This window comes from Amphiprion ocellaris, chromosome 17, assembly GCF_022539595.1.
Source record: "Amphiprion ocellaris isolate individual 3 ecotype Okinawa chromosome 17, ASM2253959v1, whole genome shotgun sequence".
In the NCBI taxonomy this organism is placed as follows: Eukaryota; Metazoa; Chordata; class Actinopteri; family Pomacentridae; genus Amphiprion; species Amphiprion ocellaris.
In genome coordinates this window covers 29,955,303-29,971,539 of record NC_072782.1, presented here as the reverse complement: position 1 = coordinate 29,971,539, position 16,237 = coordinate 29,955,303, and the positions used below count along the sequence as shown (strand labels likewise).

The 16,237-nt window shown below is 37.6% G+C and overlaps 1 protein-coding gene and 1 long non-coding RNA gene across 3 annotated transcripts; one reads left to right on the top strand and one right to left on the bottom strand.

Annotated features, from left to right (window-relative positions):
- Positions 1 to 4,682: 4,682 nt before the first annotated feature.
- Positions 4,683 to 7,557, bottom strand: LOC111565661 (tripartite motif-containing protein 16-like). Its single transcript, XM_035946237.2, has one exon. It carries the CDS (start codon positions 7,463 to 7,465, stop codon positions 5,780 to 5,782), a length of 1,686 nt encoding a protein of 561 aa, XP_035802130.2. The 5' UTR covers positions 7,466 to 7,557; the 3' UTR covers positions 4,683 to 5,779.
- Positions 7,558 to 10,363: 2,806 nt separating this feature from the next.
- LOC129350923 (uncharacterized) lies at positions 10,364 to 15,538 on the top strand. Of its 2 annotated transcripts, XR_008604515.1 has the most exons (4): positions 10,364 to 10,422; positions 11,369 to 11,469; positions 13,218 to 15,393; positions 15,493 to 15,538. It is a non-coding gene; the product is annotated as an uncharacterized LOC129350923 (long non-coding RNA). The 2 variants fall into 2 exon arrangements; XR_008604514.1 differs by lacking the exon at positions 15,493 to 15,538 and having other exon boundaries at positions 13,218 to 15,451.
- The last annotated feature ends 699 nt before the right edge of the window (positions 15,539 to 16,237 follow it).

Sequence of the window (16,237 nt, the reverse complement as noted above, 5' to 3'; positions counted from 1 at the left end):
AATGGAAGTTTGTCTTGTCAAAAGCTATTTATAGAGTGCTGCAGGGGGCAGAAGTTCTATCTCAGCTGACCCAGGACAGTTTGCTAATACATAGTGGGGTCTAACTGTTATAAAATGTGAGCTTGTTTGAGTCAAAAATAGATAGACTTGGAATTTCAGAACTCTAGAATAATCTACAAAACGCACCAATACTGTCCACAAACCAACCAAACAAGCTGCTCTAGTATTCCTACTCTTTAGAAGTGCTTAGAAAACAAGGAGCAGTAATAAGAACATCAGGACCGGACAGGTCGGGTTTTCATTCCCACGCTCACGTCAGCGTTTCTTTCGGTTTCCCAGACTCTCGGCTCAGCTGTCGAGGCAACGACCGGTGAAGGAGTTTGAAGCTCTGAGCATCAGTGTTTCTGTTTGTTCCCTGAAAGATTCATAAGCGCCACATCCACATGAATCATTCACTAAGGAAATGATTGCCGTAAACATGAAGTGCCATCTCTGCCACTGTGCGCTGAAAAATTCATGCTTTTTAAGTCATAAATTATGACACACAGCTCTCTCCCTTGGCCAGGGGGGAGGTGGGGGGAGGACGGCTTCCTCCTTCATCAACCATCCTCTTCCTGACTGAGGCTTCCTATCGCTCTCACACATTAAAACACACTGAAACTGAAGGAAAGGAGGACTGAATCAGACATCAGCAACAGTGTAGAATTTCATCATTTTGCTCGTGATTTCTGTCAACAAACAAAGCAAACAGTGAAATTATGACCCCAAAGTGACTGTAGCAACCATCAATCACTTCCTTCAGTTGCACATATAGTTTCCCGGTGTGGTGACGGGATTATTTCAGGTGCATCAAGAAAATCTGTTGGCTTGTTCACGACCTGTCAGACTCTCCAACAACTCATTTCTTTCTCGCATTTCTCTTCACTGATGCCACCATGTCAGCTAATAGCTCAATGAGTATGTTGTCATAATTAGCCAGAGAAACGGCTGGCAAAACTGTGAAAACAACGCTCAGGTTGCGATAAACAAGCGTTCGACAGGATCTGCAGTAGTACTTGCGGTATTCAACAGGAAGTTGGAAAAAATTGTGAAAGTCTGACATCACATCATCATCTTCCAGTTTTAATGACATGAACCTCAAACTAGTCATAGGAATATTCACATATTATTACCATATCATACTTTTTCTCTGTGGTCTATATATATTTATTAGAGTAAGTGATGAAGCTGAGTTGTAGATTCGTAGTTAGATTCAGTCCAAATGGGGAATAACTGGTTGGGTTTGAAATCCGTTGTAGTCGTTGCAGGTTTCCGTCCTGTTCTCTCTGCCAGGTCCTGTTTTTTTTCCGAGGAGTGTGTGGTCCTATCTGTGCGAGCATGTTCCCGTCTTTGTGCCGTGTTCCTCCCTCTCCCAGCTCTGTCTGTTGGGCCCTCACCTCCAGGCGAGTCGATCCTCTTACAGTAATACCATTGCCTAATCTCAGAGGCGTATCAGAGGGAGCTCAGAGCGCTCGGTACTAATAGGTTCACACAAATGGGATCTAGTCAAAAAAAAAAAAAAACTCCCAATCCTCCTGCCACTGTAAATATGGAGAGCATTATCTGAGTCCGCCCGGAGGCCTCCGATGTGGAGCCGATGCAGATTTGACAGAGACAGATAGCGGCCAAAAAAAAGAAAAAAATAAGAAAGAAAGGATGATTTAACAAGCTGTTAACATGCAGTAATTTTATTGGTTGTAGGGATGAACCCAATCAAAATTCAACTTTTTAAAACTCTCCTGGAGTCTCATTGCTTTCGAGAACCAGTTAAATATACGGATTATTAACACAAAACACATAAATAAATGTTCAGTCTTGAGAGTGGAAATATCTGCTGATAGTCGGTTTCAGAAAGATCACGAGAATGTTTTGGAATGTAAGAACTTCATGAAAAATTAGGATTTTTTGTGGGACAATGAATAATTTGGGGTCCATTTGGAGAAAAAACTAAGGACATTTTTGGAAAGAGAAGACATTTTTTTCCAAGATTTCTGGAAATGCAAATATTTTAGAAACTGTACTTTTAGAAACTGAGGACCTTTTAAGAAAAAGATGTCGGCAAGTCTGTGAAGACCTTTAAAGTCAATATGTTTCCGCTTGTTTTTGGTACATGAGAGGAGTTTTGTAAACTACAAACCATTTTTTTGAGGGTAAATGCAGTTTGGAAAATCAGCGATGGTCAGAAAAGGATGATTAAAAACTCTCATGAAGTCTCATTGCTTTCAAGATCCAATACATGCTTAAATACAGCAGGTCCTCGGTTTACGATGTACGGCGTTTCGTCATTAGGTCAGAACCAGTTACGTGGAACTAGTTGGCGAGTAGAGCGGATGAATACGTCGTCACGCGGTGCTATAAGACGCTTTGTTTACATTCGCAGGTTGTACTCCACCTTGGATTGTGCTACATTTACTAACTTTTTGTCCTTCATTATGGCTCCCAAACTCAGGTCAGACTCTTCTGATGCTTGAAAGAAAAGGAAAGCCGCCTCCATGGAAGTGAAATTAAATATAATAAAATGCTTGGAACAGGGAAAAACAACGAACATCGGCCGGTTGCTTGGCCTAAATTGTAAGAACTGTGCAACATTTTCTGTTATCTTCTTGTAAAATGACTCATACATGAATGAAAGTCGATGGTATTCATGACTTTTCCGAAGAACTGATCGATATCGTGATAGACATGACAGTTTTGTTTACGTTTTCGCCATAACATGATGCAAAGCAGTGGAAAAAAGTTTTCAGACACCCTTAAAACTTTTCACAATCTCAAATATTATGAAATATTTGTGGAAAAATCTTTTTTGTGTCTGCATTAGACAGACACAAACAAATACAAATGATTTTTTGTTTATTGTTTACAAGAAAAAATAACCAAACTAAATTCTATCAAAATGACCCAATACTCATATTTTCTTAGTATTATGGAATCAATCAATCTGAAGTTTTTAACGGCTTTTTTAGGATTTGTTTAGTATTATGGCTGTGATTGTGCTAAAACAAACTGCACTTGAAAACCTAGGAGTGATTCTTAATGCAATATTTCACAAATGTATGGGGTGTCCCACAACTTTTTTCCACCACCGTATGTAACGGTTTTGTTTACATTTTTGATTGAGTTCTGACTTACGGCGAAAATCTGCTGAGAGACGGTTGTAGTGACCACAAAAGTGATGACGATTTCAGAAAGATCACAAGAACATTTTTGCAGAGTAAGAACATTAGGAAAAACTAGTGTGAGAAACTTTTGGGGAAAATGGGTATTTGGGGACATTTGTAGAAGAAACTAAGGACATTTTTGGAAAGCGAAGACATTTTTATCTGAGTTTTCAGGAAATTTTGGGCAAGTGCAACCGTTTTTATACTTTCAGAAATTGAGGAGGTTTTATCCCTCTAAAGTCTTGACCCATCAATAAATAGCCAGAAAATCCAAATATTTTGCAACTGAGATTTATTAAACCTTTTAACAAAATCCAGTCTCTGTCATTTTTACACTTTGAAGGCCGGATTGGACCGTCTGGAGGACCGGTTTTGGTTTTGGGCCGCATGTTTGACACCCCTGAGCTATCTTTTTTTTTTAGCAAGATTAGCTCTAATTCAGCATAAATGTGTCTTCAAAACTTATCTTTTCTGCAGTTTTCCCCGTTAATTTTGTCGTTTAATGAAAACACAAAGACACGTGAGGTCACCAATGATCCAAACTATGACGCAGCTTTAATTTAAAATGCAAAGAAATGAAATCAGTCCCACTTATAAAGCATTTTTACACTGATTTTCTTTTGTACTTCATATTTTTTTGCTTCTTGCAATTTCTAGATTCATTTTCTTTTAATTCCTGCACCAGGTGATCGTGGTAATTGTCATAGAAGGTGCGATTATTAAAATGTTCGAGCTTCTAATAAATACTTCTAATGACGGTAACTTCATGTAGCAATTCTTCATCTCCTAAAAAACACCAGGTTAACCTTTTGTGACTGTCGTTATCGAGTCGAATTTAGAAAAAACTTTGCACAAACTGAAAAAAAGCTCAAAGGTACAATTGAGTAATAAGTTCTATTAATAATTGCGACTATTTACAGGCTAACATGGTTGTAAGAAGTTAAAAAAAAAAAAACTTTTTAAAAAAAATTATTCCCTAAAATGAAAGTATATTTTGATGCAGTTACAAGTAAGTAGCTTGATTTATATCTTTATGAAGCGTCTTAATATAAATTGATTTGTCTGTTTAATATTTATGACATTCATTGATTTTGCACCTGTTATTACCTTAAATGTTATTTTACTTGATAAAGCTGTGGTTCAGTTAAGTTTAAATCAGTGAATTTCTAAAACAAAAGCGGTACTGACTGGAAAATGGGCTGAAAGAAACAACAATACATTGTTTTATTCTGTATTTATGCAATAGAATAAATCAGTGCAAACCAGAAATGTTCAAAAATGACGAATTCCTGTGAATAAACACTGATATATTAACAGACAGAGGAGAGGATGTGTGCATTTAAAGCTGTGAATTAAATTCAAACACGCTCAGAATCATGTAGTTTTATCACTGAGCCTCTAAACTGCTCCGTCAGAAGAGGAGTCAGGAATAAATAAATGAGAAAACATGGACTCAAACGTGATCATGGAGCGACACCTAGAGGCTGCAAACAGAACTGCTTTATTCATCAGACAGCACAGACGTTTATAAACCTCCATCAGGACGGATATACACAAATATGTGGTAAATAAACAGAAAAAACACGTCTAAATCATGTAAATATGGATGAAATTACGTACAACAACATTCATTTTTATCTATTCAATCCATTCATTTCAGTTTATCATGTTTTTGACACCAGTATTTGATTTAAATCCTCAAAGTTCCTCTCATTTTAGATTTTGGACATGAAAATAATCCCGTCACGTCTTAAACCGTCTTACATGTAACTCTACACTCTTGAACTAACAATTAAAGCAATTAAACACATCTGGGATGTCTCACTAAATGAGCCCTGAAATGAGGAAATTATACACAAAAGGTGCAAAAAACAACAAAAACAAGACAAAATATTCCAAAAATGAGACACAAAATTACAAAAATGAGACAAACGACATGACGCAAAACAAAGAAAGAGACAAAAAATTAGACAGTAAAGTTACAAAATGACAAAAAATGGACAAAAAACCACAAGTGAGACTAAAAGGAACACAAAACGACTAAAACATGAGACAAATGACAAAAGTCAAACAAAAAAATAACAAAAACAAGACGAAATATTCAAAACAACAAAAGAACAATGAACAATCTTGTATTTAATTTTATGATCAAAACAACTTCTCATGGTCTAGAAATTATTTAAAATCTATAGTTTGCAAATTTATACTCTGCAAAGGTGCCAGCATTTCTTTCTGATTAGCACAAAATGTACTTTAATGAAATCTTTAACCACGTGGATTGTTTGATTTGATGTAAACTATAATGCGTCATAACTCAGTTGGTGCAGGTTGGGTTTTTTCTGTTGTGACATTTAATGCTAAAAGAAGAACAGGATGGAAAATTTACATTGGCTATTCTGTCTCGATAAATCTTTACGACCACGTAAGACCAAAATATGCAACTAATCTTTCCCACGTTGGTGATTTTGCAAGACTTAAATGATTATTCTGTTGTACGAAGTGTAGAAACATCACAACAATGAAAACAAAAGAGACAAATAAAACTTTTTGCGAAAAAAACATCATCACTTGTTTATTCCTGCCTACAGGACCTGAACTGTAGATCCATAACCAACCAAAAACCCAGCGTAGAGGGGCTGAGTGAATGAGGTCTGGACTCTGTGGATCAAAGTCATGGTATCAGAGACTCTGTAGAAGGACAGAATACCTGCACTGTGATCCAGATAGACTCCAATTCTGGAGGACGGAGGAAATGAGATGGGAGTTATGATGTTGTTGTGTCTGAATTCAAAGCGATCGTTCAGACAGTACAAGGCCCAAGATGTGGCATTGGTCCCAAATCCACTTTTGGAAAGCATATTTCTTCTTGTGTATGAGACTGCGACTAAAACCGCTCTCCCGGACCAGTCCACCTCCCAGTAACACCGTCCAGTCAAACTCTCTGCACTGTGAACCTGAAGATTGTTGATGGGACCTAGCTCCCCGCTATCTATCGATATCATCATCCTCAATGTTCTGAAAAATGAAACTCCATCCACACTTGCCTTTCTGTTCCCCTGAGACAATGAAATATCCCTGTTTGCTGTGTTTGTTTCCAGTGTGAGGTGACGTGAATACTGTAGGAACTCAGCTCTGGTCTTTGGTTCTGCTGGTGGCAGGATCTTCAATCCTGAAACATCCTGTGGTCTTGGTGAGGTCTTGGTCCAGTCTTCTTTCAGAATATCCTGTAGTTTATCTCTGGTCTTTGACACAGCCACTGTAACGTCATCAAAGTATTGCAGATGGTGAACACTGCTGATGTTGGCTGGGTTTGTGGACTCACTGAGATTTGACATTAGAGGATAATTGTGTAGAAACTGGATGTGGTCTTCTGTTTGTGAGAGCTGCCCCAACTCAGAGCTTCTCCTTCTCAACTCAACAAGCTCCTGCTTCAACTTCTCCTGAAGATCTCTGACTTTTCTCACCTCATCTGTCTGCTTGGATCTGATCTGCTGCTTCACATCAGAGTTTCTTTTCTCAATCAGATGGATGAGATCTTTGGAGGTCTCCTCACTGTTGGTTACAGCTTTGTCAGCAGACTGATTGATGACCTCCACCTTCTGCTGAAGCATCCTCACATCTTTCTCTCTGTCCTGGATTCTCTGCTGGATCTTCTCTTGATTCAACCCAACAACTCGTTGCTTGTCGTTCCTTTCTGCTGCAGCTGAAACTGTGTCGTGGCCTTTATGTTCATCCAAGGAGCACAGATAACAGATACACTGCTGATCAGTGCGGCAGAAAATCTTCATCACCTCATTGTGACTAGAGCAGATGTTCTCCTGAAGCTTCTTGGACGGATCCACCAGCTTGTGATTCTTTAATGCAGCAACATCATAGTGAGGCTGGAGGTGTTGGTCACAGTAAGAGACCAGACACTGCAGACAGGACTTGACAGCTTTCAGTTTCCTCCCAGTGCAGAAATCACAGGACACATCTCCAGGTCCAGCATAGCAGAGATCAGCTGGAGCAGATTCAATTCTTGTCTTCTTCAGCTCCTCCACTAAATCTGCTAAAACTGTGCTTTTCTTCAGGTCAGGCCTCGGTCTGAACATCTGTCTGCACTGAGGACAGCTGTAGGTTTCCTTCTGATCCTTTCCCTCCCAGCAGTCTTTAATACATTTCATACAGTAGCTGTGTCCACAGGGAATAGTCACCGGATTCTTCAGTAGATCCAAGCAGATTGGACAGCTGAGTTTCTCCTGGTCCATCTGAATTCCTTGCTGCGCCATTTCACCTAAGAGACACTGAATGAAAAACTTTCACTCTCTGATATATAAGAGCACTTGCACTTTACAGCCTTCTGGTTACACCCACCTGTAAACCTGTAAACCTGTTATCTCTGAAGGTTCAGGAACCAGGAAATGTTCTTGGCACATTAAACAAAGAGGAGTGTCTTGAACTTTGACCATGTGTGTTTGCTGACCCATGAGTTAAAGATTAATGGAGATTACAACTCTGACTTTTATCATCAACTACTATGTAGTTTAGTGCACACCATCCAGCTGTAACTATTAACACACAGCATTCAGACAGAGCAATCGAATTTTTGGACACACAGGTCTTCTTCATCACACAGGATGATAGAAACAAAACATTAGCAACAAAAGTTTTTTTTTTAAAGACACAGACAGACACGCAGTTTTACAAGAATCCAGTTTCCACCCTAAACACACAAAGGACTGATGAAATCACAACTCATATGTTTCCACAGAATCTGTTCCTCCCCAGAGGACATAGAAAAGGCAACGGCCACCGAACGAAATCACAAGATTTTAGTAAGTGTTTTTTAAAAGTCAAATTCATCCAAAATAATACGTCATGATATACAACTAGGAACAGCAAACATGGTCTACGGTATGAGATGCAAAATATGTCAGAAAATTTATGTGGGGGAAACTAAGAACCCCCTGATTGGCAGATTTAAACAGTATCATACCACATACGTAAAACACCATGGACGATATTACAGTTTTTGGATTTGAAAATCATCAAAACTGGTCAAAACAACAGAGGCAACGAACAGAAAGGAAATGGATTAATAAACTCAAAACCTGCTATCCATCAGGCTTTAATTAAAAGCTGGGATAGAAATGGACGTTCTGTCTCCATCTTCTGTCCAAAAACTGAACTGCAGCTTAAATCCCTTGACTGTTCAGTCAAGATGTGAGACAGTTAAAGAAAAAGGGGAGCAGCTGCAGCTAAACTTTGTTTTTCTTAGGTCATGAGTTTTATTTTAAGATGCAGTTTCTCAAAAGCTATTTTATTGATTTTCGTTTATTTTTCTTTTACTAAATGGCAGAAGAACATTCTGCATATCTACAGTCTGATATATCTGTATACTTAAATGTTAAGTGGGAGTGCCTGTATAGCTCAACGTGTTAAGCATGTGACCCATGTACAGGTGCTGGTCCCTGATGCAGCAGCCTGGGTTTGATTCCTGCTCATGGCCCTTCGCTGCATGTCTTCCCCCCATTCTTCTCCCTACTTTCCTGTCTGCCTGTCCAACTGTACCTATCAAATAACACCAAAAAAATAACTTTAAAAAAATGTTAAATGACAATAAATATTGTCTGAATGGTTTTGAATCATACTGATTGTTTTTATTTGACAGTCAGTCATTGATTACATACGGACACTGATACAACTACTAGACTACATCAACATAGATCACACTCACTCAAGTTAGACATTATGATGTTTAGGACCTTTGCTTTAATAAATTTTCTCTCACTGGACCTCTTTGAATTTCAGTTGAATACCCCTTTTATAAACAGTATAGATAGTATGTATATTTGTAGTATATACACATTAGGAGCTGCATTAATATTCAGATTGAATAAAATGAATCAGCAACCTTGCAATAACTTAGAGATTTGAAAATGTGCATTTCTCTTCTACTTCCGTGTTTACTTCCGTGTTTGTAGAGAAAATGTAGAAGATATGCAAAACAGTTTCCAGTTGTAGGAGATTTTTCTTTTTTCAACAAGACCATTAGTGCATCATTAACTAACAGAAAAGTTAGGTATTTTGATTGTAGGTATAAAATTGACTAAAAAAAATGCTTTTTGCAGCAGATTAATCACAAATTAACATTACTTTTTGAAAAGTTCTGTTGTTGTTCTTTAGATTTAAAATTAGAGAAAATGTCCAACGTTCCACAATAGATCCACCGTTAGATAACAGCTAATGTTGCTAATTATAAAGCTTTTGGGAAAATTTGCTTTTTTCTGTTTATACACCATTTAAACAAAAACAATGTCTTGTTTCCCAAAACCTTCTTAATATTTTTGTTTACAATACATAATACATCATAATACAGAAATCATACAGAAAATGATTCTGATTTTCAAGGATTAACTCATGAGACATTACTTGTTTCAGGAAAAATGCTGATTCATTGATCAAATCCACCACCATTGTGTTCAGTTAGTTTGTCTCCACTGTTTAAGAAGATAATCAGTGTTGTCCTCATTGATTATTGATAGAGTCATAATAATAATACAGGTCTACATTCTGAAGCATTCGAGAAAAACAAAGCAAAAATCATCAACTACATTGATCTACATTTTTTTGTACTGATCAAACATTTCCATTGGCAATCAGGATCAATCACATTTAATGAAGCCCAGCAACATTTTACCTTCTTACTGTGAGTATTTTCAGAGTTACAAATGAAAATGATGGAGCAAGTTTGATTCTGGTCTGTGTGTATTTTGGCAATTGGATTTTCCGTTCTGAAACGGGTATTGAAAAACAAAAAACAGTGGTTATTTGATTTTCGTTTTAAAATATAAAAATTAAAATTGAAATACAAGGCGTTTTTCCTTTTCATGATCAAAACTGAAATTTTAAAAATGCTTTGATTTTCATTTTGTATTTAGAATAACAAAAAAAAATCAGTAAGAGACAGAAACGAAGAAAGGTCATTTTTTTCATTTTCTGAGACCGGAAGTGGTCATCAGCAAGTGCGGAGCCAAACGACAACAAGGTTCTCAGAGGGCGGAGCCAGAGAGCAGTGACTGAGAGCCAGAGAGCAGTGATTGGTCAGACAGTGCTAGCGGATCTAGTCTATATATATATATATATATATATATATATATATATATATATATATATATATATATATGGTCGGAACGTCTGGTAGCATCTCTGGCTGCTGTTGACCTTGTTTTTGGAGTAAAACACGGTAAGAAGATAAATACTTCTAACCTGTAGCGTTGTTTTGTTGTACGTTAAGTCAGCGACTTGTGAAGAGTTGTGTTTTGAGCAGTTGGTCCGGACACGTTAGCTAGCTAAACGGCTAAGTTAGCTAGCTAAGCGGCTAACTTAGCTAGCTAAGCGGCTAAGTTAGCTAGCGGGCTAATTAACACAGGTGGCTAACTTACCGCTGAACACCTGTGTTAGTTGCTGCTGCAGCTGTCCTCATTATTAGAAGGAACTTCTCAACCTGTATTTCTCTGCTGTGTATTTTAGCTTTATTTTAGCTTTTAAAAAAGTTATTTTACTTTAAGGTTAACTGAAACCCGTTGAGCTGCACTGAAGTTTAACATTCAGCTAGTTTGAATTAAACCGTGCTTAACTTAACATTGAACAACATTACTTATCTGAATCTCCATAATTTCATTAAATTCCTTCTCTCTTCCACTGCTCAAGTTCAATCCAGTATATAAAATGACATTAATAGTGAATAAACTAACAACCAGCCATTGTATTTATTTATTGTTGCATGTATTTGTAGTAAAACATGAGTTGAAACATCCTACTTTTGGATCTAGAACTGCACAAGCTGTTCATTTTCAGTCACCTGATGAGTTAAACTCCCCTTTTTATGTGAGGTTGAAGCAGAAAGTCTGAGTTAATAAAGAAAGTTGTTTATAATTTGTGATACCTGTTATCTCTGACTGAGGCTTTAGTTTTTGTTGAGCTGATTTACACGTAGAAACTTTGTTCAGGAAGATTTCTCAGTAGCTCAGAGGACAGGCTGCTTTTTACACAACCTTGTAAGAGAATGTCTGTCAATGCTTTCAGCAGAATTTAGAAACACAACACTTCCTAAACAGATGTTTTGAGGCTGTGAGGTTGAACGTTTGAGAGTCTATCAGTGTGTTTGTTTGTGGTCTTTGTGTTTCTAGGTGGAAGCTGAATTAGTGAGGATGACTCCTGCTCCTGTCATCTCTAAGCTCCTCACACATCTTTACCTGCACATGAGGAAAATCACTGCTGTAGAATGCAGGTATGTTTGTCATTATTATAAAAAGATGTTGCCTGGTGACCTGTCAGAAACCCATCATACAGAGTCAGCCAAAATAATGTTTACACACATCAGGAAAAGAAAAACTTGCATAAATATTTCAATATCAAATTTATTCAGACATCATGAGATTAATAAAAGTTATCTTTGGCCTCTACAATTACAAGAGGTGCTCAAAGTGGTGCCACTGGCTTCCAGACATTTCTGTTGTGTTGTAGACGTCACTTGTTGATGCTCCATTCATGAGGGTAGCGCCATCTGTTGGGAAAACATCGTACAACAGGACACAGAGTTATCGTGATTTGATCAGACTTAGAAAGAGGAATCTATATGTATAGAAGTACTTATACAAATGAAATATTTATAAAAGTTTTTCTTTTCCTGGTGTGTCTACATTATTTTGGCTGATTCTGACTCTGTGAACTTAATGAGAACAAAACTGTCATTTAATTGTTACTCTGAAAGCTTCTTTAGTGAAAACTGGTTGGTGTTCTGCTTTGAAACAAACTGCTGTTGAGGTCTGTGTTTTTAGGTTTAACCCCACAGTTTCTGAATGAACTGATGGTTTGTTTTTTTTTCTTGATCAATGTGGACGTTATAATTGATGGTAACATTTACTGATCATATAATCAGCATGACAATATAACAGTAGAACATTCTGACCACCTGACTAATACTGTGTTGGTCCCTTTATGCTGCTAAAACTCCTCTGACCCAGTGGTTCATCAGAACCTCTGTGGATCCTGTGGATCCTGTGGGTTGCAGGGTGGGTCCTACCTAGACCAGGCTGATCCTGGACCATCCCACAGATGCTCCATCAGATCTGGATGTGGGGAGTGTGGAACCCAGGTGAACAGCTCAGCTCTGTCGTGTTCCTCGGACCACTCCTGAGTAGTTTTAGTTTGTCCTGCTGAGGGTGGCAGCTGACATCAAGGACTGCTGTTGCCATGGAGACTAGGGGGTTGTTTGTCCTGCAGTGTTTACGTGGTGGTACATGTCAAACATCCACATGAACGTCAAGGTTTCCCAGCAGAACGTTGCATTAGAACAAGATGATGGATGTTGTTCTCTTCAGCTGTCAGTGGTCAGAATGTTGTGGCTGATTGGTGGATCTGTCTGCCTTTACTCTGACATCCAGAGTTATACAAAAGTGTAGTATGTGTGCAGTGCAGAAGAGATTTACTTTATTGGATGCGGTTTTAGTGGTTCCATGAGAGAAAATCATATCCATATACAGATTTATATTAATTCCAGGGCTGGTTCAGTAAAGATTATAATAATAAATATATCAGATAATTCTTTGTCATAGTTGGAATTTTGCAGACTGAGAGATGGTTGAGAAGGTTTCAGTTCTTGTTTTAGCAAAATATGTTATAATAGAAGATCTTTATTGTCATTGTACATGAAATTATCTGCAAACCAGCAAAGTGTATCAGTCTGAGGTATCTAAAAATAAATGTCAAGAAAAATGCTTCTAAAGCCAATAATAAACAGAATATTTTGAGGGAATATTCTAAAAAGGAAAGAAAAGCTCCATTCTCACTCCTCTCAGGATAAACTGTCATTAAAATTGACTTTAAATTTAGCTTCAACACGAGATAAAAACATTTACTTTCATTACTGATGTAAAGTTTTAATAAAGTTCATGCTACTTTTATAAAATGATGAAAGTGAATAAATTGTATTTCTGTGATCTGTGTTTGATTTCTGTCTTTTCTCCTGTCATCCAGATGTTCAGAGGGAGATGATGCCACATCTGGTCCAGCTGATGGAAGGTCTTGAAGTTCTCTGACTGGCCTCGACTGAAGATGGTCGTCTCACTGGATTTAAGGTTCAGATGCTCAGTAACAAACTCCACCAATGAGCCAACAGGGAAGCTTTAGGTTTATTAAATGTTGCTATGAAGGTTTCACTGTTTTTCTTTGTGAATGCAATGAGCTCCAACTGAAACTTGAATTAGAACTTAGAAGTAAATCCTTCCATCTGAAAGGATTTAGTTGCATTATTAACCTCATAACATTCTAATTTTTATTCCAGTCTTGGTTGGAAATAGAATCTCTGTATTGATTCAGGTAAAAACTGAACTTCACAGCATGTTGGAGCAAAGCAACCAGATGAAAACTGTGATGGTGTTGGATTGTCAGACCGTAATGTTGCAGCTCAAAGCAGCTTTTCTAGCTCAGTTCATTCTGACATTCAGCTATGAATCAACACAGCAGATGGTGATCCATGCTGTGGAAGTCTCACATCTCCTGATTTAATGGAGCTGCTTTGCACTTTTTACACTGTTTATTCACCAACACTTTATTTAATAAAAGTCCCATCTAGTTTTTATGAGGAATGTGATGTTTTAATTTCTCTGTGAATAACTGCAGTCTAATGCAACAGCTGGAACTCTAACATCTGTCCTGATATTGATCATGAAGTATTGATCAGAATACTGATGGTCAGCAGTCATCCCTGAAGTTTTACATTAAAATCTTTACTTGTGTTGTGAACTTTGGTAAGAAGCAGAAACTTTAGTGTTGCCATGGATACATGAGTGTTAAATTCTGTCCATGTTTCCATTTTGGGAAATTCAGTCCAGCAGATGAGTTTGTTTTTACTGCCAGCTACCGTTCAGTCTGAGATATTAAGAATAAATAAATGTGCATAATGTGGAAATGAACAGATTTTATTTTTATTTATTCCTACAGCTACTGTGTGGAAAGTTCTAGAATGTGGAGGAATTTAGTCTCACAGTCACAGACAATAAATATTATCTTAAAGTCGGGTTATTGTTTATCAGCACAATACAAAAAGATTCATGTTAGAAATATTCCAGTTAAGACTCTAGAATATCATGATTTATGTAAATTTACCTCAATAATATTAATGTTCAGGTTAAGATTGTGCTGTGATATTTATTATGTAAGTTTAGCTGATTAATGTTTATGACTCTGCACTACATTATTTATTTAAATTGACATCATTATTATAATATTTAGGGTCAGACCCGACAGTATTGAGATTAAGAAATCAAATATTCTATAAAATGTAAATACACTGAACTAATCTGGATATATTTAAGTGAGACTCTACAATATTATTTATGACACAAATCTATCTAAATCAACATTTTAATCATTTTTACTCCAAACATTTACTGGACTGATTTAAACATTAAAATCACTCCTTTCTAATCCTCTGCTGTACGTTCAAACCTGAGGCCTTAAATAGAAACACACAAGTATCTGATTGAAGGAACTTCTGCAGAGTCCTGGTTCCAGAACATGATGATAGAATTATAGACAAACTTTAACAAAAGCTGCCTGAGAGTTTACAGGTTTTTATGTTAGATTTCTTCAGTAATTTAATGAGAGTTATCAGCAAAAATCAATTGTTCATTTGATGAACTTCATTTCCTAAAACGTCCAGAATTGGAGTTCATATCTTTGGCAGCTGTAAAGTTTCTGCTCCTTCAAAGTTCACAACACAATGAATAAATTCCTAAAACACTCTCAATGCTGGAGAGCGTTTGATGCTGAAGCAGTGATCAGTTTTTCTGTTTCTTCTCTGGAGATGCACAATGAGGGACGTCTGCAGAGACTGAGAAAGAGTCTCACCACATCCTGACATGAGGAAAAAGACTTTATTGAAGACTACAATGAGAAAAACTATCAGATAGCAGACGGCTGCATTCAAGGTGAGCTCTGAACATTTGATCTGGAACAGGAATTCAATAACGGCAGCATGAGCTTCATTTCAGTCTGTAGCTGCTGAATTCATGGATGAATCATCTGGCACTAGAGAAGAAGACCATCAAACATCCACGTCAGCTGATGGAGGTCCAAGAGTCTCACCCAACAAACAACCTACAGAGTGAAGACCTCAAATCTGATTGGACGGCCTCCTATTCAGCCACATGTGAACAAATGCCTCTAAGCTGATTTGTTTTCTAAAATAAATCTAGTTTGAGTCCTAATCTCTGCCTGTGTGTTTGCTTCTTTACACCGCTGTTAACAGTTTAGGCTGTTAGATTGTTCCAGATAAGACAAGTAAAAGATACTTCAGAGCCGTTCTACCACGAGCCTGACAGGAAGAACTCCAACAGCTACTGAATGTTCCTGTGGTTCCCTCAAGGCTACAGGAGGAGTCCTACGAGGACGAGCCGGTCCACCTGATGGTGGCCAGTCACTGTGGTTCAAAGCCAACACCGACTACGTGGACTTCTACTGGACCACACGGAGGCCTTCAAACCAGACCAACAAGTTCAGCGACTCCCCAACTCGTGGGTCTGAGGACGCCGCCGAGCCTCGGTCCAGCCGGCCTCCTGTCTGTGGGTGTTTGAGTGCTGAGAGGTTTGTGGATGCATGTGAACGTTCTGTGTTGAAACAGCAGCTTTGGACTCAGTAACGCCGGGAAAAACCAAGAGCTCCTTTATTTGTGACTTCCACGAAAAAAAACTGATGAAAATAAGTTTGCCAGGGTTCTGACTGATAACAGATTATTAAATAATGAAAATAATCCTTTAAATATTCCTTTAAACAATCCTTTTAGGTCTACATTTCCTTAACACTGACTTCTTGGTAAATGTACAAGTACTTTGGGTGGAATAAACCATTAAGCTCAATGTTCATGGGTTCTTCTGGGAATATACCATTAAACCAACCTTTTAGGTAAATGTTCCAGGATGTTGGGTAGAATATACCATCAGATCAACCTTTTAGGTCTACATTGGAAGATTTTAGAGTAGAATATTACTCCAAAC